This window comes from Fusarium mangiferae (assembly GCF_900044065.1).
Source record: "Fusarium mangiferae strain MRC7560 genome assembly, contig: FMAN_scaffold007, whole genome shotgun sequence".
NCBI lineage: Eukaryota > Fungi > Ascomycota > Sordariomycetes > Hypocreales > Nectriaceae > Fusarium > Fusarium mangiferae.
The window spans coordinates 1,864,680-1,889,486 of NW_024573927.1; the positions used below are offsets into that span (position 1 = coordinate 1,864,680).

General features: G+C 48.2%; 9 protein-coding genes and 1 non-coding gene across 10 annotated transcripts; 7 read left to right on the forward strand and 3 right to left on the reverse strand.

Annotated features, from left to right (window-relative positions):
* Window positions 1-230: 230 nt before the first annotated feature.
* FMAN_13807 (uncharacterized protein) lies at window positions 231-1,619 on the reverse strand (the record flags this gene model as incomplete). The annotated part of the gene is made up of 3 exons (XM_041833322.1): window positions 231-442; window positions 496-1,090; window positions 1,146-1,619. The coding sequence occupies 3 exons, from the start codon at window positions 1,617-1,619 to the stop codon at window positions 231-233; spliced, it is 1,281 nt and encodes a 426-aa protein (XP_041683697.1).
* A 1,857-nt stretch (window positions 1,620-3,476) lies between these two features.
* Window positions 3,477-3,558, reverse strand: tRNA. The gene has a single exon. It is a non-coding gene; the product is annotated as a tRNA-Ser (tRNA).
* Window positions 3,559-3,890: 332 nt separating this feature from the next.
* On the forward strand, window positions 3,891-5,126 carry FMAN_13808 (uncharacterized protein; the record flags this gene model as incomplete). The annotated part of the gene is made up of 1 exon (XM_041833323.1): window positions 3,891-5,126. The coding sequence occupies one exon, from the start codon at window positions 3,891-3,893 to the stop codon at window positions 5,124-5,126; it is 1,236 nt and encodes a 411-aa protein (XP_041683698.1).
* Window positions 5,127-6,606: 1,480 nt separating this feature from the next.
* On the forward strand, window positions 6,607-8,413 carry FMAN_13809 (uncharacterized protein; the record flags this gene model as incomplete). The annotated part of the gene is made up of 2 exons (XM_041833324.1): window positions 6,607-6,658; window positions 6,711-8,413. 2 exons carry the CDS (start codon window positions 6,607-6,609, stop codon window positions 8,411-8,413), a joined length of 1,755 nt encoding a protein of 584 aa, XP_041683699.1.
* Window positions 8,414-9,192: 779 nt separating this feature from the next.
* Window positions 9,193-10,725, forward strand: FMAN_13810 (uncharacterized protein; the record flags this gene model as incomplete). Its single annotated transcript, XM_041833325.1, has 3 exons — window positions 9,193-9,254; window positions 9,310-10,471; window positions 10,522-10,725. 3 exons carry the CDS (start codon window positions 9,193-9,195, stop codon window positions 10,723-10,725), a joined length of 1,428 nt encoding a protein of 475 aa, XP_041683700.1.
* Window positions 10,726-12,779: 2,054 nt separating this feature from the next.
* Window positions 12,780-13,341, forward strand: FMAN_13811 (uncharacterized protein; the record flags this gene model as incomplete). The annotated part of the gene is made up of 6 exons (XM_041833326.1): window positions 12,780-12,816; window positions 12,870-12,890; window positions 12,949-13,079; window positions 13,135-13,155; window positions 13,209-13,229; window positions 13,282-13,341. 6 exons carry the CDS (start codon window positions 12,780-12,782, stop codon window positions 13,339-13,341), a joined length of 291 nt encoding a protein of 96 aa, XP_041683701.1.
* A 556-nt stretch (window positions 13,342-13,897) lies between these two features.
* On the forward strand, window positions 13,898-14,656 carry FMAN_13812 (uncharacterized protein; the record flags this gene model as incomplete). The annotated part of the gene is made up of 6 exons (XM_041833327.1): window positions 13,898-13,925; window positions 13,998-14,083; window positions 14,147-14,251; window positions 14,321-14,338; window positions 14,439-14,468; window positions 14,522-14,656. 6 exons carry the CDS (start codon window positions 13,898-13,900, stop codon window positions 14,654-14,656), a joined length of 402 nt encoding a protein of 133 aa, XP_041683702.1.
* A 678-nt stretch (window positions 14,657-15,334) lies between these two features.
* On the reverse strand, window positions 15,335-16,989 carry FMAN_13813 (uncharacterized protein; the record flags this gene model as incomplete). The annotated part of the gene is made up of 3 exons (XM_041833328.1): window positions 15,335-16,023; window positions 16,080-16,792; window positions 16,862-16,989. The coding sequence occupies 3 exons, from the start codon at window positions 16,987-16,989 to the stop codon at window positions 15,335-15,337; spliced, it is 1,530 nt and encodes a 509-aa protein (XP_041683703.1).
* Window positions 16,990-20,714: 3,725 nt separating this feature from the next.
* FMAN_13814 (uncharacterized protein) lies at window positions 20,715-21,875 on the forward strand (the record flags this gene model as incomplete). Its single annotated transcript, XM_041833329.1, has 1 exon — window positions 20,715-21,875. One exon carries the CDS (start codon window positions 20,715-20,717, stop codon window positions 21,873-21,875), a length of 1,161 nt encoding a protein of 386 aa, XP_041683704.1.
* Window positions 21,876-22,586: 711 nt separating this feature from the next.
* Window positions 22,587-24,446, forward strand: FMAN_13815 (uncharacterized protein; the record flags this gene model as incomplete). Its single annotated transcript, XM_041833331.1, has 5 exons — window positions 22,587-22,847; window positions 22,897-23,125; window positions 23,175-23,996; window positions 24,053-24,238; window positions 24,289-24,446. 5 exons carry the CDS (start codon window positions 22,587-22,589, stop codon window positions 24,444-24,446), a joined length of 1,656 nt encoding a protein of 551 aa, XP_041683705.1.
* Between the last annotated feature and the right edge of the window lie 361 nt (window positions 24,447-24,807).

Sequence of the window (24,807 nt, forward strand, 5' to 3'; positions counted from 1 at the left end):
AATGGCCCCTTTCCCCATCTTAGACTAGGACCATCTTATGCCATGTAACCTCAACGGTAACAAACAACCGAGATAAAACAACCCGTAAACCAAGTTATATTTATAAGTTTCACGATGGTGGACAAAACCGCAAGGCACGAGAGAAAGCGGTGAGAAAACGACTGGTGCAATTTCTAGCATAATAACCGACACGCTCCCATCCCAGGATATATAACTCCGTATTATAGACATCAAACATCATACCCACTTGGGGTGGAAAAGAGGCCTCGAATCGACCTTTGTTTCAGATCTGCTTCCGCGACGTCCCGCGCTGCATCTAAGTTCAGGCAGTATTTATCCTTCGCGATGGATTGATATCGTCTTAGGATATCGGTTGATTCCAATTTCTTCTGGTCCATGTACTGGTAGTGAGCGGCCAAAGCATCGCCTTGAATCACAACAGCTGGCAGAGGGTGTTAGTTATGAAGCATGGTGGATTTCTAATGGGGGACTTACGGCGTCGAAGCTTCTTGGGGAGGTCGAGAACAATCATGTCCTCGTCACCCCGTCCTTGGGGCCAGTTCTCAGGGTCCGTGTCGAGGATGTCATCGCTGTAGATGCACATGAAGTTGATTCGGATTCGATCCTCGTACATGGTCCAAGTCTTCTCGAACCGATATAGGTCTAATTGGTTCTTCTCGATGTTCTCAAATAGAGACATGTGCATTTGAGAAGCGATAGCCCAGTTGCGGTAGCTGTCGCCCCAAATGTCGTATTTGAGCTCAGCAGCAGGGGTCTGATCAAGCATCGCATCGTCAGGGACTCTAAGCCATCGATGGTTGGGCCAGGAAGGAGGTTCATTCTTGAGTTCCCACTTGTACTTCTTGGGGCCGTCCCACGAAGGATGTCGTGATGGTCTCCAGTAATCAGTGGCGTTTGTGACGCTGAATGGCTCAAAAGCCTCTGGGAAGTATGGATGGATGGCACCCATGCGCATATGGAAGAATCCAAGAGGGGGGTTGTTGATAATGTTGCCAGAGACAACAAAGTCCTTGGGGTTTTGGACTTTACGTGTGACAAGACTGGGGATAGCGTTGTCGTCGATCCAGACCTGCGAGACAAAATGATTAGTGTTTAGCGAACCAAGACATTGATATTGCACGTACGACATCGTCATCAATCTTGACGTAATACTTTCCACGGTCCAATTTCTTCCAGATGTTCTTGTATGTGTACGTCCCAGCAATCTCGTCGGAATAAATCTTCTTGTATCGCTGAGGGTTGGAAGCAAGGATCTCCTCGAGATATCGGAGATCACCTTTTTGCTCGGTGTTGACGACCCAAAGGACCTCATCGAGCCATCCTCCATTTTCGACCAGGTTGCGCTCGATGTAGCACTTCATTATCTCAACTCGGCTTTGTCGACCGTAGAATACCAGTCCGCTGACGGTGATGTTGTCCGGCTTGACATGTTTTGACTGCTTCGTGACAGAGACAGCATGGTGGTGGTGAGGCCGATGAAAGTCACCAAAGGCCGGGAAGCTGTAGTAGAAAAAGAGAAATCCGAGAGCATAGATTGCGAAACAGGCCACTATGCAGTTACGCCATTGTTTCTTGCTCTCTTGGAACCGACCAAACATCGACATCTTGTCGTCGGGAGGAGGCGAGGGGACCGTCGGGTGACTGCCTGGGTACGATCTGGCCCTTAATACCTGGAGGAATAAGTCAGTACTGTATGTGTGTGTGTGCCATGTTGCAAGTTGAGTCGTGCAACACGACTCAGCCTGTTTTATGTGCAGACTTGACTTACAAGACAAGCGTACAGCGTAACACTGAATGATGCGACTCTGCCAAGGGAGATCCCCAGAACAAGCAGGGAAACAGCTGGATCTTTATTTCAAGAGCCCATTATCACAGCTGAAGTGGAGAGCAGGGCCTAGATTCCGAGCGGTTTTGTTAGTGTGGAATGATCGAGGCTTGCTTACAGCGGCCTCACCATCCGAAGTTGCCAAGTTCAGTTGGTTCGGCTCCACCAGATCCGAGTTGCCGAATTAGACCTTTCCTTAGACGACGAAGACCCTGAGTCTGTACGCTACAGCCACTACGAGGTAGTAAAAGAGGCTAAATCTGTCTTTTACCTCCAAGGCACAAGGGATGCGCTAAAATAGGTGTCGCCCTTATCGCGGGATTTCTTGGTCCTTTCGTCATCCCTTGACATGTCTTACAGCAGCTGTTCAGACAGCTCAAACATAACCAAAAATGCCAAGACGCGGTAATGCAACGTCCAATAGCACGATATTCATCGTTGGAAAAGACGATTGAACCCTTGTCCCTGGCAATGATTGTCGGTATCGTACCTGGGACCTGGGCTGGTCAACGGGGCCCGCGCGTTTGGAATGCAGGGCCAAACTATCAGGTTACGCAAACGGCAATAAACACGACAATCAACAAAGGCCAACGATTCTAGCCCCCCACACAGCGCAAGCCACGATTGGTTCTCTCGTAGTTTCCGGCATCAAAGTTTCCACGCTTTCGTCGTATCTGCTTACAATCAAGCTTTTTGGTGCGCTTCTAGTCGCCGAGAGCGTTTGCTATGCGACGCTACCCGCCGAATGCTTCTTTGTTAAGCGAATTTCTCGAGGTCCAGGCGTTGAAAAACTTCTGCCTTGGCCGTGTAGCATGCCATGTGAGAGATATCGCATTTCTAGACTTTCTGGTTCTTTCAGCCCTGCTGCTTTGGGTCTGGACATACCGGGGAACTGGAAGCTGGGGATTTCCTCATCAGAGTTATGAGGCTCAAGCAAATCATATCATGCATTTGTCACACCACCTGCCTTGGCGGAAATTAAGCTCTTTGGCCCTCTGAAGCAAGGGCAAATTGGGAGCGCGTCAGCGAAGTCTTGTTGGATCTAGTGAACTTTACGCATCCCCTGCTATGAAGGGCTGAGCATGGTTTCTTTCGGGGAGTCTACTTCCACCGAGGCGTCTAACATTAGATGCCGTCCAAACGATCTTTTTCATGTGAAACTAACACAACCTAAAGGCCTTTAAGGAATTACGAGATCTTGGGAGTAGGTTGTTGCGGAAGCATATGTCTATGCTTAAATGGTAGACGACGGGTAGACGACCTACCCTAATTCACAAAGAATGAATCTGTGGTTTATGTTCTATAGGCCAAGCGACAAGCTCGAAACTCTCAAGATAAGTACAATCATTTAAAACAGGGAGGATAAGGTAAACCGTGTGCTGTAATTGCATTTTTATTGCATCTTGTTGGTAGAGAATATATGCAAATAGACATCTTGTTTTTGATACTATATTAATAGAAATTAGGTAAAATATAAATATTTATTATTACAATACTATAACTATTAGGGCAGGCTAAGTGTAGTAAAGGTAATGTAAAATAAGAAAAAGAAATATAGACAGAGATAATAAATTATCATTAAAGTAATGAAATTATGAAAAGGCCAAAGAAAAGGCCAAAAAACAAAGTTCGACGTGGGCCTGATTCGAACAGACGCCCCCGAAGGGAATAGATTTCTAGTCTATCGCATTAGACCACTCTGCCACCACGCCTTTTCAGTTATTATCCAATGTTCAAAGGGTGATTATATCGTAAAACAGAAATCAGCCTCACCCCCTGCCCAGGACCAGGCTATGACTGCCGATGTCCTAAAAAACAATCCCTTCGGACTTCAGCAGTATGGATTTTCGACTTGTAAATACGAAATCATTCTTCCCTTGTTCCCACGTGCAATTGTTCTGCATCACATTCGTCATCGTCAAAGTGGATTCAATCCCCAATCAGTATCCTCTGATTCGTCCGCTCGTAACAAACCCATATCTTCTCCTCCCTCACCAAAAACGCAAACTCAAAAGTTCGCCAAGGGTTATTATTAACAACAAAAATGCCCTCTCACGAAAATGAATACGAGATAAATAACCATTCCTCTACCGCGCGCTCTCATGCCGATTTTCCGTGGCACCCCTTGCAGTCTCGTATTCAAGATGTCATCGCCCCAGGCAGACTCATAATCGTCGGTGACGTACACGGCCATTTGCCCGAACTGAAGAAATTACTGGAAAAAGTCGCGTATAGCAAGTCCAATGGAGATAAACTCATTTTCGTCGGGGACTTGATCAACAAGGGGCCTGATAGCCCGGGTGTTGTCCAGTTGGCGATGGAGCTTGGGGCGAGTGCGATAAGAGGGAATAATGAGGACAGGGTGCTTGCTGCGCATACTGCTATCAAAAGGGGGGAGGATACGAAGCTTATTGAACGGTCAAAGAGGCTGGCGCTCGAAGCGGAAACGGAGAAGGAGGTCACAAATGGCGAACTGGCCCCATCTGAGTCGAAGGAGGATTTGAAGTCAAGATCACCAGAGGACCTCAAGCCTTACAGTTCGGAAAGTGACTTTACAACTGCCGCCAATCTTACCGATGAGCAGATTTCCTGGATGGCCTCGCAGCCGCTGATTCTGCGGATCAAGCTTCGAAAGGGGACGACCTCACCGCCCTGGAACTCTGGAACTCTACTTGTCGCGCATGGCGGCTTGGTTCCCTTACTTCCACTGGAAGAGCAAGATCCATGGGCTGTTATGAACATGCGAGGACTGGTGTACAAAGATCCAGAAGCTACTGTCACTGAACCTATTCGAGCAGGTCTACTGAAGGGAGCCAAGAGTCGAACGCGACGATATGCGGCATATCACAATGCTACTGATGCCGATATAAAAACCGAGTTGGCGAAATGGGCAGATGTTGTTAACAACGGCGAAGGCTTTAGTGGCCAGTACAAAGAGGGTGTTGTTGGATTTCCTCTCGAAACCCGAGAAGGCGACTGGTGGATTGATGCTTGGAATCGATGGCAGAGCTCGATCGAGGATCCTGAGAAACGCAGCATTGTCGTCTATGGCCATGATGCAAGAGTTGGAATACAGGTTGGCGCAGACTTGCCCGAGGTTCCAAGATATACCTTTGGTCTGGATTCTGGCTGTGTATACGGGAAGAGCTTGACGGCCATGGTCATTGATGAGAAGGAGGATGGTAAGGGACTGTCGCATTCGATAGTCCAGGTTGATGCGATCAAGGAGGATGTAGAGAAAGAAGGGGAGGCGGTTCGATATCCTCATCCAATTCATTAGCTTCTTGAAGAGCATGCGATGAGGTGTGCAGATCAGTATGGTCGACAGCTGGTGTTGCTATTGCTATCCAAAGCCACAGACTTAGCTATGTCATACTCCAGCGCGAGTCAACTGATTCAAAGGTGACATGCTATTCGCCTGCAGCCTGTAGGCTTCGTATAGATCCTCCTTTACTTATTCATGTGAAACATGTTGAACTTGGTCGCTTTGGGTAAGCGTCATTGCTCTAGAAATGATGCTCCGATTTTGGTCCGAGCTAAGCCATTTTCACGCCCTACGCAGAGCGTCACGCGCCACGAGCTACCAGCACCGATTGGACCAATGCTGTGTTATCATTCGCGAATGTCACCACCAACGACAGCAGCGACGATTACGAAAATAGATGGAAAGTCAAAGAATGTTATCTTATTGATGAGATTATTGAGGTCTCTAGAGAATGGTAATTTAGTCAACTCATGTCGTCAAACCTCTTCCGTTGGTACATGCACGCTTACCGGCTCGCTGGTCTTCAAGGTGCAGCATCTGGCAAAGAATGTAATCCTGTGATGGTTCTGAGATAGCTCCGATCGCGCTCGATGTTCTGTAGTAAGCGCGGATGAATGTAAGGATCGGTGTATCAGCCTCTCCAAAACTTTGGAGAGCCTGAGCCAGTTGGTGGCGAGCAGAAGGCAATGCTTTGTGAGCTGCGGCATCAATTCTTCAACAATTGAGGTCAAACTGTCTTGGGAACAAGTATCTAATCTGAGATGTAGACTTGGATTGTGCCATGATTTACTCATTTGCAGAGCTCACATAGAATTGTCGTGCTTCTTCATCGTTATCGCTGGGGAATGAGAAGCAGCGATTATACTGAAGATGGGGTACTCGACATCTGGAACATATCACTTGGTGGATATTTAAGTAAGCATCTACTGAAGAATGGAAAATAATTAGCCAGCTTGCAAGTCTTTGTGCTGCTCAATGCCAGCGTACATGGCTTCCGTACCACCAGCGCTCAGAGCTGAGCTTGGTGAGTCAGGCCGTCTCCGGAGAGAATATTGAACCAACAATCCGTAGATGCAAGCTCATACCGCCAAAGTGACGCATAGCTTTGTCTTCGTTGGAGATTTAATGAGATAATCTTATGTATGACTCGTCATATATGGAGAAGGTCTGTGCCTATGCGCATGAGTAATCACTCTAATATGGCAAACTATGGAGAAAGAAAGTCGGGGAAATACTACGATTGCGGCTGAAAAGAGCAGAAGTAAATCGCCTCTGACTGTTCCGCGATGGAGACGTAGTATCGCATATTCGGTGTCACGAATTTTTGGTCAAGGTGGGGGTTAGTCTGACTCCGATTCCGGAAAGTCAACGACGCCTTTTGTCATCAAGAAGGCGCCTCAATGACTGACTTTGCCTGGCCTCAACACCATCGCAAAACTACCTAATAACTACAGGCGATTGTCCGCAGGTAATTGCAGGGACAAAGGTCGAAGCAATGGGGTCTAGTGCACCGAGACGGCCGCCGTCGGATGACGTTGATGGCGATAGTAAGCAGATTTTCATCTCGGGTTTGAGATCCGCTAATGCGTAACCCGATAGTCTTGACCTTCTCGGAACTCGATTTCGCAAGACTTGGCCTTGCGAATAGGGCTGTTGGTGAGAGGAACACGCCGATTCAGGACCAGGGAGCTCAGCAATCGTATTTTCCGCCTCAGAATGACGAGTTTTCGTTCGGCCATGAGCACCTCGATTTCACGCATGACTTGCTCAACTCCATGATCCCACCAGAACAACAAAGCGAATTCTGGCTTGATCCTGCATTGAGCCTGAATTCGTGGCAAACACCCGCTGCGGCACAGACACCAACTGGGGGAACCATCTCGCCATTGGCAACATCGGGTAATCGAGCTGGAACTCCGACAACGACATCCCCATTTGGAGTTCCTGGATTCGGTCAATCGCTCAACGGTTCTCCGATAGCTGAGACCTCCCAACGCGGACTCCCACGGAAACGAAGCCATTATTTCCGTCGCCAGCCTCATCGAACGGGGAGTGATCCAATCTCAATACCTCGCCATAACCATCAACGCGACAGCACTTTAGATCCTATGCAGAGATGGCAAGAATCGCCCCCGGAAGCTGAAGCGGCGTCACTATCCGCCATTGCTGATGCACTACAAAAAACACCACTGAGAACTCGCTCATCCGCTGGGAGCCTAGGTCGAAGTCGAGTTGGGAGTCGCGCAGGGTCTACGCATAGTTTAGGAAGTGCAACGAGCTGTTCTTCTGCGTCAGTTGGATCACCCCAGTCCGCGACTCGTAAAGGTTCGTTGAAAGGGCGAGTCACAAAGTCAAAACGTTCTTCTACCACCAAAGGCAAGGAACCCCAGAACAGGCGGTTTCCTTGTACGTTTTGCTGCGACAAGTTCAAAAGTAAGTATGACTGGGCCCGGCACGAAAAGTCTCTTCATCTCGACCTTGCTGGCTGGCGATGTGCTCCATTCGGAGGAGTAGTGGTTTCCCCAGAAACAGGGCGAAACCATTGTGCATACTGCAGCCAACTCGACCCAACTCCAGAGCATCTCGATACTCACAACCACGCTGGTTGTCAGAATGACGACAAACCTCCTGTTTTCAGTCGAAAGGATCATCTTACCCAGCACCTTCGACTCGTCCACCACGTGAAAACGGTACCGGCTATAGATTCGTGGAAAGTTGAGGGACCGCCCGTGAAATCGAGATGTGGAATCTGCGGCCTTCGAATGGAGACGTGGAAAGAACGAGTCGAACATCTGGCGAAGCATTTTCGAAAGGGTGATACTATGGCTGATTGGAAGGGCGACCATGACTTTGAACCGCATGTCAAGGCTTGTGTGACGAATGCGCTGTCACCTTATATGATCGAGGTCGAAGGAAAATGTCCCGTGCCCTTCTCGGCAACCGATCCAAGCTGTCGAGACCATCTTCTTCAGATTCGAGAGAACGTCGGCCGATCCACGGACTTTACTGAGGGAAACCTGGGCAATTTGGACGTAGTAGAAGAAACTGCAGCGCCGCCGCAACGCTCAATGACACAGGACAGCAGCTCCATGGCCTTCCCCGAATTTCTGGTCCATCACCTGGGCAGATACGCACAGCGACAGATGAGTCTCGGGGTTATTCCGACAGATGAGATGTTTCAGACTGAAGCGAGGAGGATTGTATACGATACCTCGGATCCATGGGATCAGACGCTAGCGGATAACAAAGACTGGCTTTCTTGTTTCAAAGAACATCATGTCAATGGTTCTCCGGGTAACTGAAGGTTTCTGGCAGACGGCAAAGAGGACATTCCTTGGAACGGTTTATGTGTAGATTGGAAAACTGGTGTTTGTAGCCCTGGACTGGGCCTTAGATTGCGTTATACTTAAAGACTAGATAGTAATAAATGAGATTGATAATGTAGTTATATATAAACTTCTCTTCTTTACGCCTTATGCCTACTAAGTTCAACGATGTCAATCACAAAAGGCGTAGGGCGTAGGGCGTGTTTTCGGGAGCGAGGTTCGGCCACATCATGCGTATCGCGACCAATGAACCATGGAAGAACATATACCCGGTATTGAGTTTCAGCGTAGATGGTGTTGAACCATAGATAGAAGTACTCGCTAGATGTGCTAAAAGTAGGGTCCGCATCGATGGGAGCCTAGGGTTGTTTGATGCTATTTTTAGTGTATCTAATCGAGGAATTCTCATCCCATGCATTACACCAGCATCACAAACCCATGTAGCAAACAGCAGATAAAGCAAAAGAGATTGAGAGAAAGATAATGTTATCTCCATCACATCACATGCATATCTCAAAACAGACTTCAACGCGAACTGATAAACGACCCAGGTAATCAATCCGAGAGTGGCAACTCCGCCAGCCCCATCGGCCTTCAAAGAGGAAATCCGAAGCGCCTGCGTCTCCATAATAAAAATGTGATCACACCGACTGAAAAGATTGCGCAAGACTAGAGAGATAAGCTTAAATATCGAGGAATTATTTTCTTTAGCTATGATTCTGTAGGTTTCATCGTAAGGTTGCTGAATCGCAAAGATGAAGGTGCCGTTGTATGCGAGTGCTGGTGTCGCAACCTCTTGTGTTGCGTTCCTCTTTGGGTATGTTCCCCAATCGTGATAGCTCTGAGAACGATTGTCTGATTACGTTGTTTAGAATGGACACTGGGAGTATTGGTCCTATCACCACCATGGCCGCCTTCAAGGAAACCTTTGGCGACTTCTCCGCAACTATTCACGGCGTTATCGTGTCGACAATTCTCATCCCTGGGGCTTTGACGGCGCTTATTGCAGGTGCTCTAGCACATCGTTTCGGACAAGTGAGACTCATCGCCATAGGATCCATCATATTCGGTATTGGTGCTGCAATCGAATGCGGCGCTCCTTATCTCGGTGTCTTCATCCTCGGTCGGCTCATCAAAGGAATGGGCGAGGGTCTGTTTCTCAGCAATGTCTACGTTCAAGTCTCAGAGATGTCTCCCTCCAGGGTGAGAGGCATCATGACCGCGCTTCCGCAGTTCTCCATCACTACTGGTATTGTGACGGGTTACTTCACCTGCTACGGAACATCACGACTTGGCACTTCGTCTATTACGTGGCGTCTGCCTCTCGCCATTGTTGCATTTCTCGGCCTTCTTCTGTCGATGGTGGCTTTCATAGTCCCTCCATCTCCACGGTGGCTTCTGTCCAAGGGACGAACAGATGAAGCTCGAACGGTCTGCCGGCAACTCGGCATTGATGAAGTTGAAGAGAAGGAGCTTCTCGCTCAGGTCTATGATACCCCGGGTGGTTTAGATGGCGAGACATCGCTGTGGCAAGACATTCAACATACTTTTAGAGATTTCCGGTGTGCATTCTCGGCACCATACCGCGGCAGAACAGCCTTTGCTTGCTTTCTCATGGGTATGCAGCAATTCAGTGGCATAGATGGAGTGCTCTACTATGCGCCCATTCTATTCACACAAGCAGGTCTTAGCGGCGAGAAAGCCTCGTTCTTGGCATCTGGAATTTCGGCTGTCGTGATTCTCGCAGCTACCCTTCCTGCGACGATCTTCGCCGAGCAGTGGGGTCGGAGAATGCAAAGTATCTTGGGTGGAGTTCTGATCGTCGGTTTGATGGTGATCATGGGATCGCTATATGCGTCTGGACAAGTTCACCCTGAGTACGGCGCAGGGAGATGGGTTGTCATCGTCTGCATCTATCTCTTCGCTATTGCTTTCAGTTTCACCTGGGCCATTGGCTTCCGAACATGGGTTGTTGAGAGTATGCCGAGACGTACGAGAAGCAGTGCTTCGAGTCTCGCGCAAAGTTCAAACTGGGTGGGTAAAGCTCCAAAGATGGTGTTGTCATATGTACTAACGCGTGATAGGCTGCTAACTATATCGTCGCTCTTGTGACCCCGGTGTTGCTTGACAAGTCCTCGTTTGGCGCATACTACCTCTTCGCCGGATGTAGTCTCGTAACAACGATAATGGTTGTTCTGTTCATGAATGAGACGAAAGGTTATAGCTTGGAGGAAATCGAGAAGAGGCATGAGAGGACGAGGGAGAAGAGGATCCCACTTAACCTTTGAAATCATGCCACGTAAGGATAGCCTTATCTTGTGATGAGAATGAATTGATGCATCAAGACTCTCATAAAGAGGCTGTAGAGAGATTCGCCTGAGACGCTCGAAGATCCACAGCATCATCAAATAAAGCAGCCATCTCGGATATGCGTTAGAGCTTGGGGTGGACGCAACTCTTGTATGGTCAAATCACAACAAAGGCGATACAGCATAATAGGCAGAAATACGTTATGCGCTCATTCGTGCCACGTTAAAAGTGCACAGGTTTCACATAAAACCTTCCTGTTGCGGTTATATTAAACGACAGATAATGCCACTAGGTAGAGAGCAGTATATTATTTAATATCTATAGTTGACTCTTGATACGATCAAGTGAATTTAGGATTTAAGACAATTTAATATATATGGAAGTCAGATACCTTATAAATATTGGTTTACTACTATTATTAATGTTTACGACACAGCCTCCAGTTTCCTTACTAAAGGTGGTTTCTATGGACTCGGGCGCCTATACAAGACCTATCAATTAGTATTCGCCATTTGGATTCCACATAAGTAACGGTCACGAGAAAGTCCTCCCCATAGATGGTAGCAGATCTTATGTCTCTGGTTTCCGATTGGATATATTGACCCTAATCCAGAGATGGTTCTTTAAGCGGCTTGCTCTTCTAGTTTGCAACTTGGGCATATGGACTTGTTGCATTTAGTGCAGTGGGAACTAGACTATGGAATGCCTAACATTTGACAATTGCAGCATGTCTAAACCCAAATCGCTTATTATAATTGTGAATTCCCATCCATCGATAAGATGGCATTTTGCCAGGTACCAAATAAGGTATCACAATCTGAAATATGATTGCGTATGGTCGGTAGAAGTTAAACGGTAGGAAGATATTTTATGTAAATAGGCTGTTCAGTTTATCCTAATAGCCAAGGAGCGAGGGAGCGAGACCAGCTTTTATAATACAGTAATGATGTTATTCTGAGCATCACTAAGGGAGACTTCGAGTAACTGATGCCCTGTTGTATTGATAGACTATTCACGGTAAGATCCAGATGTGCTTTTCACTGTTTCAACCGAGACCTGTCGCTGACAGCTCTATTCACTATGTAGATGTGGTATGGCTTGGTGTCAATGATAATTAGAGTTTATGACAACTCGATGAGAAACATCATGCTGACACAAAGAAATATCCTAATCAACTCAAGCTCCTAGAAGTGAGTAAATATATATTATTTTCTATTGAAATTTATTACTAAGAACTTAAAATAACTACTTCGGTAAAGCTCGAAATTTACGTATACCGAAATGATTCTTGGGCTCAGGAAGTACCGTTTGCAGGTTCTGATCAAAGGGCAGCTTCAGTTGCTTAGAGCCATTCTCAATCGCCCAATGCACGAATTGCAATATAACGCGGTGTACAAAATGCCGCGTAGAGAGAACAGCAACTTACCTAAGTTGCAACCCACTGTTTCCATTTGGTGCCATCCTGAGGTAACTTCCTCTCCCGCCTCTCCCGCCTCCCTGCTCTTGCCTGCCGTGGTTTTACCGTGCTGAAGACCACCCCTCTTGTTTCTCTCTTGCAAACATGATCGTTCAACTCTTGCATCTTCCAAATTCCTCACAAACCATCGCGCAAGAAATCCAAGCCACTTCTCAAATGCGAGCCTCGAACATCATCCGTCTGGTCACTTCACAAGGAACCACCTGGTTCACTCACCACCTCGATGGCCTTCTCCGCCGCCGCTACAAACATCCTCCCCTTCTCTCGACTATAGTATTCGTGACGAAGCGCCTGAATGGTGGTCTTTGACCACCCCTGCGGGGGTTCAAAAAGTAAGTCACTCTTGGAAGCGGCTCTCTTCCATTCATTCAACGATCAATTTCACTGACTAACTCGTTCAATTTCTAGCCCGATTTTCAAGTCAGTCCAACCTGTGTCCCCATGATCCCACTTATGTTCATTCCCATATACTAAACTACTTGTTCAGCACACGGGAACAGTCGCGGTAGGTGTCAACACTCTTTGGCTACTCCTTATGACAAGACCAGGCTGACGATGTTTCTCTTTCTAGCACGCCCCCGACATGGTCGCCGTAAGTATTCTCCCGATCCTCCACTACTGAACAATACACTGACAATTCTATAGTGGCTGAAAAGCCGGGCAGATGTAAGATTGATGGCAGGTAGTGTTCACTTTGGACATGCACTGATACGGATGTGCGTAGGCCCGAGACAAAGAGAAACGGGCCCTTGTGGCCAAGGCGGCGGTGAGTTTAATTGCATCCCCACGGCCTTGGTTCATCAAGCCCATAGGTCAATTGCTAATGTGTTTCAGGCCCTGGATTTGCAGATCCAGGTTAGTATTTCCCTCCTGTATGCAATCCGAGGACACCCACTGACATTCTGCATAGAAAGATATCGAACACGCTGCCGTAAGTATTTATCCTATTGACAAGAGACGTGGCTGACAGCGCTTCTGTGTCAGGACTGGCAGCTGAAGGCCGACGTAAGTAATTGCAGCTATGTTCTATCGTGAGTTTTCTAATATGTTACAACAGGAACTCGAGGCCGAGGAGGCTAAGCCCGAGGAGACCGATCTTGAGGAGGAAAGATATTGACAATGAGACTAAAGTCGGCGGCCTCGCATGCGCGCTCGCATGTCTGCAAAGTTACGCGATCAAGAATACACAGCAATGCCAAATTGGGGAAGGGCGGATAAGGTACAGGAGGGATGCGAGAACCAGCATTTAGGATGAGAAGAAATAAACTCTTCAAATTTTAGGGTTTATTCATACTAAAGTATCCTAAAAGTGTCTAAGATTATGCTGCCCTTACCTAAAGCCGGCCTAAGACTTGTGCAACCTACCAAAGGATCGAGGGGAGGTTTCGTATTTTTGCATGCGTCGAGCGTCATAATGTGACACGATGAAGCGCCAATTATAGCTAAACTCTACGTGCACTGTAGGTACCTCTAAGTGGTGGTTGCTTCCATTTGGTGTTGTCCATCTCGAGGTGGGTAGTTCCCTCGACTCCCACCCTCGCCTGCCTTGGTTTTGCCGCCAAAGACCACCTTCTTCTGCCTGTGTTTCCTCTTTTCATGACTCAACTCCCACATCTTCCGCATTGCCAACCTCACGCTACAAACCATCGCGCAAAAGATTCAAGCCACTTTAAATGGCAAGCCCTCGATATCTTCTGCGCGGCGAGTCTCCCTTCTCCTCGACGTTCCTGGCCGAGCGTCTTGCTGAGACTGTTGACTAATTGTTGATCGCAGTCTTCGTACGTTTCCGTCTCCATTCTGCGCAGTTCCTCGTCTTGCCGCTAACACGCAGTTCGTACAGAGCCGTCCAAAGCCCACCGGTGTAAGTTCAACTTGTCCTCCATCACATCCTTGACACTTCTAACATGTCTGTTTTCATCTAGTCTTTCACAAACTTTCAATCTTGTAAGTTTCCCCTACGTGGCTTCGTCCACCTCCAACTCCAAGCACTCTCGGCTGACCAGTCATGTAGCAACCAAATCATCACTGTAAGATTAACTTACCACCCGAGTAACGACATGTCTAGCTGTGCACAGGATTGCTGACAGTCCTTTCAGATGGCCCCCAAACGACCGGTGAGTGTGAACGTCCCTTCCAGCACCCTCCCAAAAGCCCATCCATAACATGCGACTGCGATCATCAATTCATGGACACGATTACTGACAACTTTCTTAGGAAATCAAGTTCAGCAGTGTGCCTTTGGCAGTAAGTCATGAACAGTCGATGATTACATGAATCAATAGCTAATGCTTGTCTAGCAACGCGTCACGTCGGTGTCCTCATGCACAAGAGTAAGCACAAGAGTAAGCACATATCCCTTGTCCTCTAGCATTAGGTTTCATGAACATCCTCGTCGCATTCGCTCATATTCTTCAATGTCGTACACTTGCTGACAACCTTTCCACAGTCCCGAAAAGCAGTACGTACCACTCCATCATCGACCGAACAGATCAAGATCTTAGAGGGCATGGGTTTCTAACGGGAGGGTGCTTAGTCCATAAGCTCTACAACCTCGAGAGCCCAAGTTTGCAGAACCCTGCGATCATAATGTCACGACAACAGCATATATGATTGAGGAACAACACCGTTCAAGGGTGGAGATGGACCATGGCACAAACCAAGAAGATGACTGCGAGGACCAGTATTGGGGATGGGAAGAATACATTCGTCAAACTTTAGACTTTGCTCAAGCTAAACTCCCCTAAAGCTCGTCTAAGCTACTACGATTCTCCCCTAAGGCTCGTCTAAAATTTGCGCAACGTGGGGACCGAGGTCTCGCGTTCCTGCATGCGAAATGTCTAGGTTGTGAACTATATGTGGTATCTTAAACCAGCAGAGAACTGAGTGTTCTTGCATGCGCCGAGCGTGACCTGTCTGGAGGATCAAATGAACAGTTAAAACTTGTATATTCAGGCTTTGCCGTACCGCCCCCTTCCTCGTAGATCTATATCCAATTACATTCTCTATTTATACACCGACTCCCATGTATTGATCTCCAAACTGTGGGCATGGGGAATTGAAACGCCGATCGACCTTGTAAACCACAAAACTCCAGCATCAAAATGAACCGTCTACCAAGGCATACCGTTTTGCTTGATCAGATCGTCCTCGGAAGTCTTGAAGCCCTCCGACTCCTTGAGGAACTGCTTGTGGAAAGTCTCGAGTAGAACACCAGGGAAGACAGCCCCGACGGCCTGGACGAGACGGTCCTCCTTGCCGATCCAAACGTGCTTGATGAACTTTCCGTCGCAGCCTGATCGGCTCTCGGGAAAGCCGTTGGCCTCGGTACAAGGCAGGGAGAGAATCTCATCGGGATACTCGTAGCGGATGAACGTGCCGAAACCGCCCTGATCGGTTGGTTGCCAGCCCTTTCGGTTGCGGAACTCAGTGCAGCCGGGGAACTTGCCGCCGTCATTGGCACAGTCATCCCACTCCTTGAAGATCTCGTATGTCTTGTTCTTGTTCTGCATGATCATGAAACCAGTGTTCAGGAACAGGTTTCCTCGTCGGTCGCGGTTGTGCTGGGTGTCGGGATCGTAGGGGAGAGCAAGGGAGTTGTTCTGGGGAGAAATGCTCCAGTAGTTCATGAGCCACTCGAGGGGGAGGTCAAGACGGTTGAACAGAGCGTCGGAGTCGATGAAAACACAGACGTCGTGCTTCTTCAGGACCTGCGAGAGGACGGAGGGCTTCTTCCATGAATCGCGACGGTCGGGGTAGCCGTTGATCTTGATGTGGTAGTACTGGTATCCGTGGATCTTGGCTATTGAGACATTAGTACACCGCGAATGCTGGGGAGGGGATAAGCGAAGGACGTACAGTAGACCCAGTGGTTCAGTGTGCCACCGGATGGGCCGTGGACTTCTCGGCTCTTGTTCCACGTCATTTCGTCGGACCAGATCTGGCCGGGCTTGTCGAAGCGACGGCTCTCGAGGTCGATGATGCATAGCTTCTTGCCGAGAGGCTCATTCCAAATGGGCTTGTCGGAGGGAAGCTTGGAGGGCCAGTGGCCGTAGGGGTAGTATTCGGGTTCGTTGACCTTGACGGCGGGCTTGATCCATTGCTCGGGTGTGAAGGCATCGAGATTAGGACCGGTGGGCGCTTCGGGAATGGCGGGAGCTTCAGGTGTTTCCTCGACTTCGGTTTCGGGGATGAACTCTTCCTCATTCTCGGGGTCATGTTCATGTTCGTGGTCGTGCGCTTCCTCATGCTCGTGCTCGTGGTCATGCTCTTGCTCTTGCTCTTGCTCCGGCTCAGCGGCGGGCGAAGCAGCAGCAGCGGGAGCGGGAGTCGGAGAAGCATTCGCAGCCTGCTCCTCAGCCTCAGCAATCTCCTCGGGATCGCTGGGCTCCTCCGCAGGATCAGCCTCAGGCTTATCGGGCGTAACAGCATGGTGATGCTCGTCAGGCTTCGGCGTCTCAGCTACGACCTCAACAGCGGGTGTCGCGCCAATCTCTTCATCTTCGCCGGGTACAAAAGTCGGGGCAGCAGCGGCGGCTTCTTTCTCGGGGACAAAAGGCGCGGGCTCGTCGCTATTCGAAGGGATAATTGTCAGATAAAGTTTATCGCTGCGAAAAAGAGGGGGAAATGGAAAATCTTACACTCCGCTCTTTACGGCTGCTGTCGACTCGGAGGGAGTCTTTAGGTGGAAATGCGCAAGACCGAGAAATATGGTGACGAAAACGACGGCGGCCAAGAGCACGGCTCTGTTTGACCTTGGGACGGTCATTTTCTGGCGATCGGACGACGATTAATCTGCTGTGTGATGGGACGATAAAAAGAATGCAAGAAAAACGAATGTCGGAAAGCAAGAAAAATAAAAAATAAAGCAAGACAAGAAAGTGACAGACAGCTGAGCTGAGAGAGGGGGGAATAAAGGAACTGACAACAGACCCCTGACTCTCTTTTTTAAACCGGTCCAGGGGGTTCTTACTTTAGATACAGTATCATTTTTGCTCTCCCTACCGTAGCGATCTTGCTGGTGCTTGCCTCAGCACAGGTAGCGCTTCATAACGGTTGGTCAAGGCTTGACGCCTCGTTGATCCACTGTAATCAATCTGCGACGAGGCCTGTAGAAAAGGGGACCATTCCATGAGGCCACGGTAGTTAGGAATTAACCTTGCTGTGTAGGTTGTTTCTGATGAAGTGATATTCCGCCGATGAGATTGATGGAATCGAAGATTGGAGTGTCTTCATAAGGTTATTATTAGAGTCTTGACTGATGGTGATACTGTACTGGGCACTGTAGGTTGCACGCGATGCGGGGGTGCTTACGCTTACTTTGCCTTTACCTTTTGGTGTTGGTCCCTTTAACGGATCCTGTTCCGCCAAGCAATTTCTTACCCAGATCTCGCCACTCTTCCAGCGTCTTTCTCGAAGCGCATCGCCAGAACATTCCTTCCAGGGCTCTGCCATCAATTGCAGCGCCTTTTGGCTTGTGGCACAAACACTCGCAATCTCATTTATGACCATTTAGTGCTTGATCACGCTTCGCTACCTCTAAACTTTGAATGTTGCAGGGCTGTAACTCTGTTTTTCTCCTCCCGAAACTGCCGTCGCTAGCATCAGACTCAACGGTCGGGCGCCACGGTTTGACCCAAACCAACCTCTGCCTCAACGACCCCCCCTCAAATGTCCACTGCCGTCGCAAAATGAAGCTCTTAATGTGCACTCACTGAATAGGAGAAATATTCTCCTCTCTCAATTACTTTTGTCTTCATTTGAGCTGCAAAAAAGAGGGGGCTCTTTGTTACAGCACGATTCCTCAGCTGAAGCTAAAGACGCCACTTGAAACGGGTTTTAATTGGATGGCTGCTGAGCTCCGCCCGCCCCCTTGCCTTGGCGATGATGCTCATAACCGGTAATCATTCCTGTAGGTAGGAATCCTCTGGGCCTAAATCGCTTTGGCACTGTTAGTTTCGCGTCGATATGCTTCAAGCGCAAAGCAACTGCTTCCGTGCTCTGCTTTTTCAGTGACCATCGCGACAAGCTACTCCGATACCAACTCCCGATAAACCTCTGGGCTAGCCCAGTCTTTGTCCCTGATCAGATTCTAATCCCTGTCACCTGAAAACACACTCTGTCAATAGCGCACCGGGCCACCAATCAGCTTCCGTCTATCTGCTCCACCCTAAGCTAACGATGTTTTGGGCCATGGTCCCTCCACGCTATCGATTTGTTTCAACTCCTTTTGTCACGCTATTGAAGCTATCGCCAGTTTCTGCGGCGTTGATTCAGGGGCAATTAATTTTCGTACAAATTTTGTGGCTCGTTAGGTTCAGGTGCTAGCACCTGTCAGTCGTCAACATCCGCAATGCCGGCGCCTCGATGAGCTAGCTATAGGGTATGGCAAATTCGTCACTTCATTTCTCTCCAACTATCTTCCCAATGGCCAATACTCGTGCTTACTTAGCCATGGCTAAGATCACGGCGTGTTTCTGTAAAATGATTTGCTACCGAGTGCACTTGGCCATTTTAAATATGTTTATTGTCCAGACAATTGTAGGAATTGTATAAGATAACTCATCTTCTTTTAAAACATACAAAAGTCTACAGAAACCTATCAGGCCCATGGGAAACACATGAGTTCCAACATTTTCGACAAATACCTCGTATCTTTAGAATTTGACATGCAGAGAGGCTGCAATCTTGAAATACCCATTTCCTGCTCCTCGCTGGGAGAGATTATCATTGGATGCACAAGAACATGAACAGGTTTATGATACTTCGGTGAAGTAAGCATTAAACACTTAGATATATAACAAGTTGGTAAAAGTTTGAGCCAGTATTGCGACAGGTTGCGATAATGAATGATTAAAAAGTTTCAAAAATATACTGCAAAACTACCTACTAACGTAATTTATGCTTTAGATCTGACAGTAAACCCTCATCAGCAAGCTGAGGTGCTTAAATCATCGCAAGTCATCATACAGAAGATCCAAGCTTCTCCTGAAAGCAACCCTGATTTCAACCTGAGCCTGCCTCATACACAAAAGGCTCAAATATCCCTATAGCTAACACACCCAATTCAGCCACCCGGCAATAGCGCCAGAGACGACCATCTTGAATGCCGGCAATGTCGGAGAGTTCAAGAGCAGTCGCAATGCCTTTTGGGAATTGAAGAGCAAAATGTATACCACCGGCTTTACCAAGTTGGCCGCAGAAGTTTCACCTGTGACAAAAGGTCTTATAACAGATCAGTAGGCGGCTGTACTTTGAAGTAAATCAGTTAAAGGTGATGCATCGGGTCTGCTCTACCGAAAGACTGTAAGGTGTCCCGACAGGCACTCTAGGTATTCTTATTGTCAGCCCCAACTCACAACGAGCGTGGAAAGAGTCTGCTCGTGGCTGAGCCATAAATCGGAGTTATTTTCGCAACACCTTCGGCACGAGATATTTGAAGTTGGGTTGCAGGTGACGTATTTGAGGATCTGAAATGACTGAATCGGGTGTTGCAAGTTGTTTAGATGGAGGCATTGTCGCTGATCGAAGAGATCAGCGAGAAGGATGGTTATGCTTTTCTACCTTGCTCGTACCGAGACCACTTTGGTACAAACTTACACACTCGCGAAGTAGGGAGACCCTAGTCGTCATCACCATGGCCACCGGAGATTTCAAAGCGGCTACATAAAGAGCACGGGTGGACCTCGATGACTGTCTTTCATTCCAGGATATTGAGCTGAGTGGCACTAGAACTCTATAAGCTTCGGTGAATTGTGGACGACCGGGAGTGACAGAAGCTAGAAGCTCCTTTCTAACTTCGTCTTCGATTATCAGTGCAACGAACTTCTGAAAACGACGTCTATCTCTTAAAGTTTTTATTGCAGAGATGAGGAGATCAACCTTCATAATAAATGCTACAAGGAATTGAAGGCAGGTCCTGATACACCAAGTTGGGCCATCGGTTAGTCACTTGAGCAGCCAAGGTCTTCCAGAATGATATTCACATCGAATAAAGCTGGCTCTGCAAACTATTCATGATGCTAGAAAGCAAGTCACCCACTAGATTACCAGATTGACGGCGAGAAGCCTCTGAAGGCGACGGAGGAGAAAAGGTACCAAGAAATCGGAAGCCAACAAAGTTTACGATACTCCATGACAGCATCACAGACTCCGAAATTCGGAAGGGCAATGCAGAATTATTATCGCATATTAGAATGCAAATTGATCATTTATCCAGGGCTTGGCCTGACGATCCCTCATACAGGCCCCAAATGATCATAGGCAGTTTTGAAGGGTCTGAAACAGGAGCTTATTCAAGGCTTCGTTTCGCATCGCCATCCTTATCATTTAAAGCTCGTGTTTCCCATATAAACAAAACATGCTAGCAACTTAAAGCACCATCTACAGGTCCAAGCTTTTGCACACCTAGTAAACTCGATAATTATTTGGCATATAAACTAGGGAAGACGTCTAAAATGCCGTTGAAATCTCCATACTCAGCTGTAGTTTACAATGCTGTTCAAGACATCATTATTATCGGCATTATTGCCTTCGGCGATTGCGACTGCAACAACATGCAAACTGCCAAGAACCGATGCCCACTTTAGTGTTGGACATGGGTTTCAGGACGACTGTATTTCTGGAACTGGTACGATCCAGGGTTACATGATCTTTGTCGATTTTTCCGACGCTCAATCACCAGCTTCTGAATCCGTCAAAGAACTCCGCGATCTTCTTGTACCGGATGCAGCAAAGTGGTACCAGACGGCAAGCTACGGCCAGCTTGAACTCAATATCACTGCAGATACTACTAAGTTCTACCGCATGCCCAAATCTGCAGCATCGTATAAATGGGAAGAAGGCTTTAGCGCTGAACAACACTTGTCTTATATCCAAGATGCTCTCGACGCGTATACAAACAACGGCGCGAGAGCACCGCCCGCCGAGACGGACATTCTCTACATCGCGACAACACGCAACAACGACAAGATGACCCGATCACTCGGATCCAGCTTCAGCGTCTCTACACGCAATGGGCAACTCGTCTCTCGAAGAGCTGTCACTTTCGGCGCCGATCCCTACATCTCCTGGGGCTATAAGGCGGTCAATCATGAGACAGGACACTCGATGTGTTTGCCCGACTACTACCCTAATACGCCGGATCTGCCGACTGGCTACTACACCGGAGGATGGAGTATCATGGGAAATGTGGGAGGAGTAGCGCCTGATTTCTTTGCTTGGGATAAATGGAGACTTGGATGGTTGGCCGACGAGGCCATTGACTGCGTTGTCAAACGTGGCACGACTAAGCATACGTTGACTCCTGTTGAAGTTGAGGGTGGTGTCAAGGCGGTTGTCATTGCTAAGAGCGACACTTCTGCTCTGGTTGTCGAGGCTCGTATGGCGAAGGGTGTTGATGGGGATGTTTGCGCACCGGGAGTTCTTCTGTATACCGTTGATACAACGCTAGCCACTTCGGAGGGTTCAATCAAAGTCTTGGATGCGACGCCCGGATCGAACGGCTGCGGGGATAACAATGGCGCGGAACCATTGAACGACGGGACTTTGTCGATGAATGGGAAGACGTCGTTTGAGGCTTCGGAATGGGGAGTCAAGGTCACGTTGATTGATGACAAAAATGGCCAGTTCAATATCGAGGTCCAGTATTCTTAGAACCGCTTAGCTAAGGTTGCATTGCATATGAGAATTTGGGGAGAAATACACACCATTTATTGGCTGCACCATCTCGACCTGCGGAATAGATGACATTCACTTTACCCACGAGTCGTGAACACCGACGGGATTTACGATCATGACTGATTATGATCACGACGAGGTAGTATCGGCCAAGTCCCCCTCGGCCAATTCCAGGTCCATGGTTCCATCGCTAGTGGTCCAGCTGCCAATTACGGTCCGATCACAAGAACCTTAACGGCCCGTTTGTGGTTCCCCATCGATATATCCGGGGTTTCAAGTGTCCCGATGTTTTGCCATCCAAGGTCCCCGCATGATGTTTATTTGCGATTCCCCATGGGGAATACTCTTGCGTGCATCATTCGACTGCGATCCAGCAAAAGGGCGGACGGCAGTTGACCTCGGCAAGCGTGAATATTCGGAATTGTAGTCGAAATAGGGAATGGCATGGCTGTAGCGTGGTATCCCTGGTTGATAATATACGTGATGCATTGAGAGGTTTTGATAGATTTTATGGGAATTGTTCCGCATGACGTTTCTGTTCTCCGCTCAATGGCACTCTAGCCGGAGCTTTGGTCAATCACTAGACAAAAACCTTGATTTTCCCAATACTGTCGGAATAATAAATAATCTCGAGTTCCAAGATGGTTCTGAGACTCGAAAAGTGTTACGCCAAGCCTTCTTTTCAACATGCCTTCTCTCTTGAAACTGGCCACTGCGGTCGCCCTTCTCACCGAAGGCGTTCTTGGACGACAAGCACCTACTGTGCGAGTCAATAACGGCACCCTTGAGGGCAAATATGTCGCTGGATTGGATCAAGATCTCTTCCTCGGTGTTCCCTTTGCTCAACCTCCTGTCGGCCAACTTCGTCTTCAGAACCCTCAGCCTTTGAACGAGACTTTCAAGGTCAAAAAGGTCACCAAGTATGCTGATTCTTGTGTCGGTTATGGAGTAAGTCTCCCTCCTCATGATCATGTGAATTCTCTCTGACATTGCGTAGAACAGCGCTGATCAGGGTCCTGCGACCTTCAGCGAGGACTGCTTGACTTTAAACATCGTCAGGCCTGCTGTGTCCAAGGCTAGCAAGAAGGAGAAACTCCCAGTTGGTGTCTTTATCCACGGTGGAGGCTGGACCATGGACTTTAGCGCCAACGGTGTTTACAACATGAGCTTCATGGTAGAGGAGTCTGTCAAGATGGGCAAGCCCTTCATCGGAGTCTCCGTCGACTGTAAGCCGATAATCCTCTACCAACTAGACTTTTGACTAACTATCAGAAGATAGACTTTCTTTCTGGGGATTTATGGCCAGCAAGGACATCCTCGATGCCGGAGTTGCTAACCTCGGCTTGAAGGACCAGCGCATTGCCCTGCACTGGATCAAGGAGAACATTGCTGCCTTTGGTGGAGACCCTTCAAAGGTTACCATCTTCGGTGAGAGTGCTGGCGGTGGTAACGTCGGCTACCAAGCCATGGCTTATGGAGGCCTTGACGAGGGGCTATTCCGTGGTATCATCGCCGAATCTGGAGCTGATGGAACTGACATGAAGAACTACACCGGACCACAGCAGCGTTACGACACTATCGTCAAGGCAGTTGGCTGCGACAAGGAATCCGACAAGCTTGCCTGTCTCCGCCAAGTCCCTTTCGAGAAGCTCAATGCCACAAGTACTAAGATCCAGGGCAGTTTCTACCCTGTCGTTGACGATGACTTTGTCCCCGACTATCCCTCCAAGCTTCTCGCCGAGGGAAACTTCACCAAGGTGCCTCTCATGGCTGGAACAAATGCCGATGAGGGTAGCTTCTTTGGTCTGCCCGGCGTTGACTCTACTGAAGAGGCTGTTTCTAAGCTTCGAGCCACTGGACTTGATGCTGATACCATTGACACACTCTTGGCTCTATATCCCAACATCGACGCTCTTGGAATCCCATCTGGTTACCGTTACAAGCCAAGTGATCCTGTCAAGAAGCAGTATAAGAGATGGGCTGCTCTGCAGGGTGATCAGCTCTTCATGTCGTGGAGACGTGCGCGAACTGATGCTTGGTCTAAGCACAACGTGACTTCATTTGCGTACCTGTTCGAGTCCCCCAATACCAATATGCGTAAGTATAGCTCTCATATACTCGAGATGGTTTGTATTTACTGACGTGAATTGTAGCCGACTACATCGGAACTCCTCACTTCGTCGAGGTCGCCTACGTTTTCTACAACTTGCTCGGCCAAGGCTACAGCAAGGGCCAAGGCCCTCTTGTCAACGCGTCAAAGGAGGTTCTCGACCTCGCTAAGCTTGTGAGCCACATGTGGATCAGCTTCATCAATGAGCTCAACCCCAACGAACACGGAAGTAAGTTTTTCAAGCCCTCTACAGGTACGATATCCAACTAACCTGTGTAGTTTCTGGCATTCCCGAGTGGCCTATTTTCGACAATGGCGGTGGCTATGGCGAGCACTTCTACTTCAATCCTAATGGGTCGATGGCTCAGCCTGATACTCTCCGACTGGCTGGCACTACGTTTATGAACTCGGTTTCTGCTGACCAGTATGGGAGATAAACTCAAAGGATCTGTCTTCTCCTTTCTTCAGTTATATAGTTTTCAATCATCTACGGATGAGCTGGGGTACAAATCTTGACATAGTGCCAATATCGAATATTTTCACAAGCGCTCTATCCGCAGTGAGATCCTGCCGCGGCAAAATCTTATCGGCAAAGGCACGGTTCAGACAGAAGTCGTTTTCATTAATTTAAGGTTCAAGGCTGCATTAATGGATGTTACATTGAAGACTATCGAAAGCATGTCCGAAAGTCAATCAATATACGCGAACAAGATACCCTGGGCTTTTAAGTGCACTAACCAATGAAGAATTGAGTTTGTGCCAGGGGCTCACCACGAACTATTGCTACCTAGTCGCGGC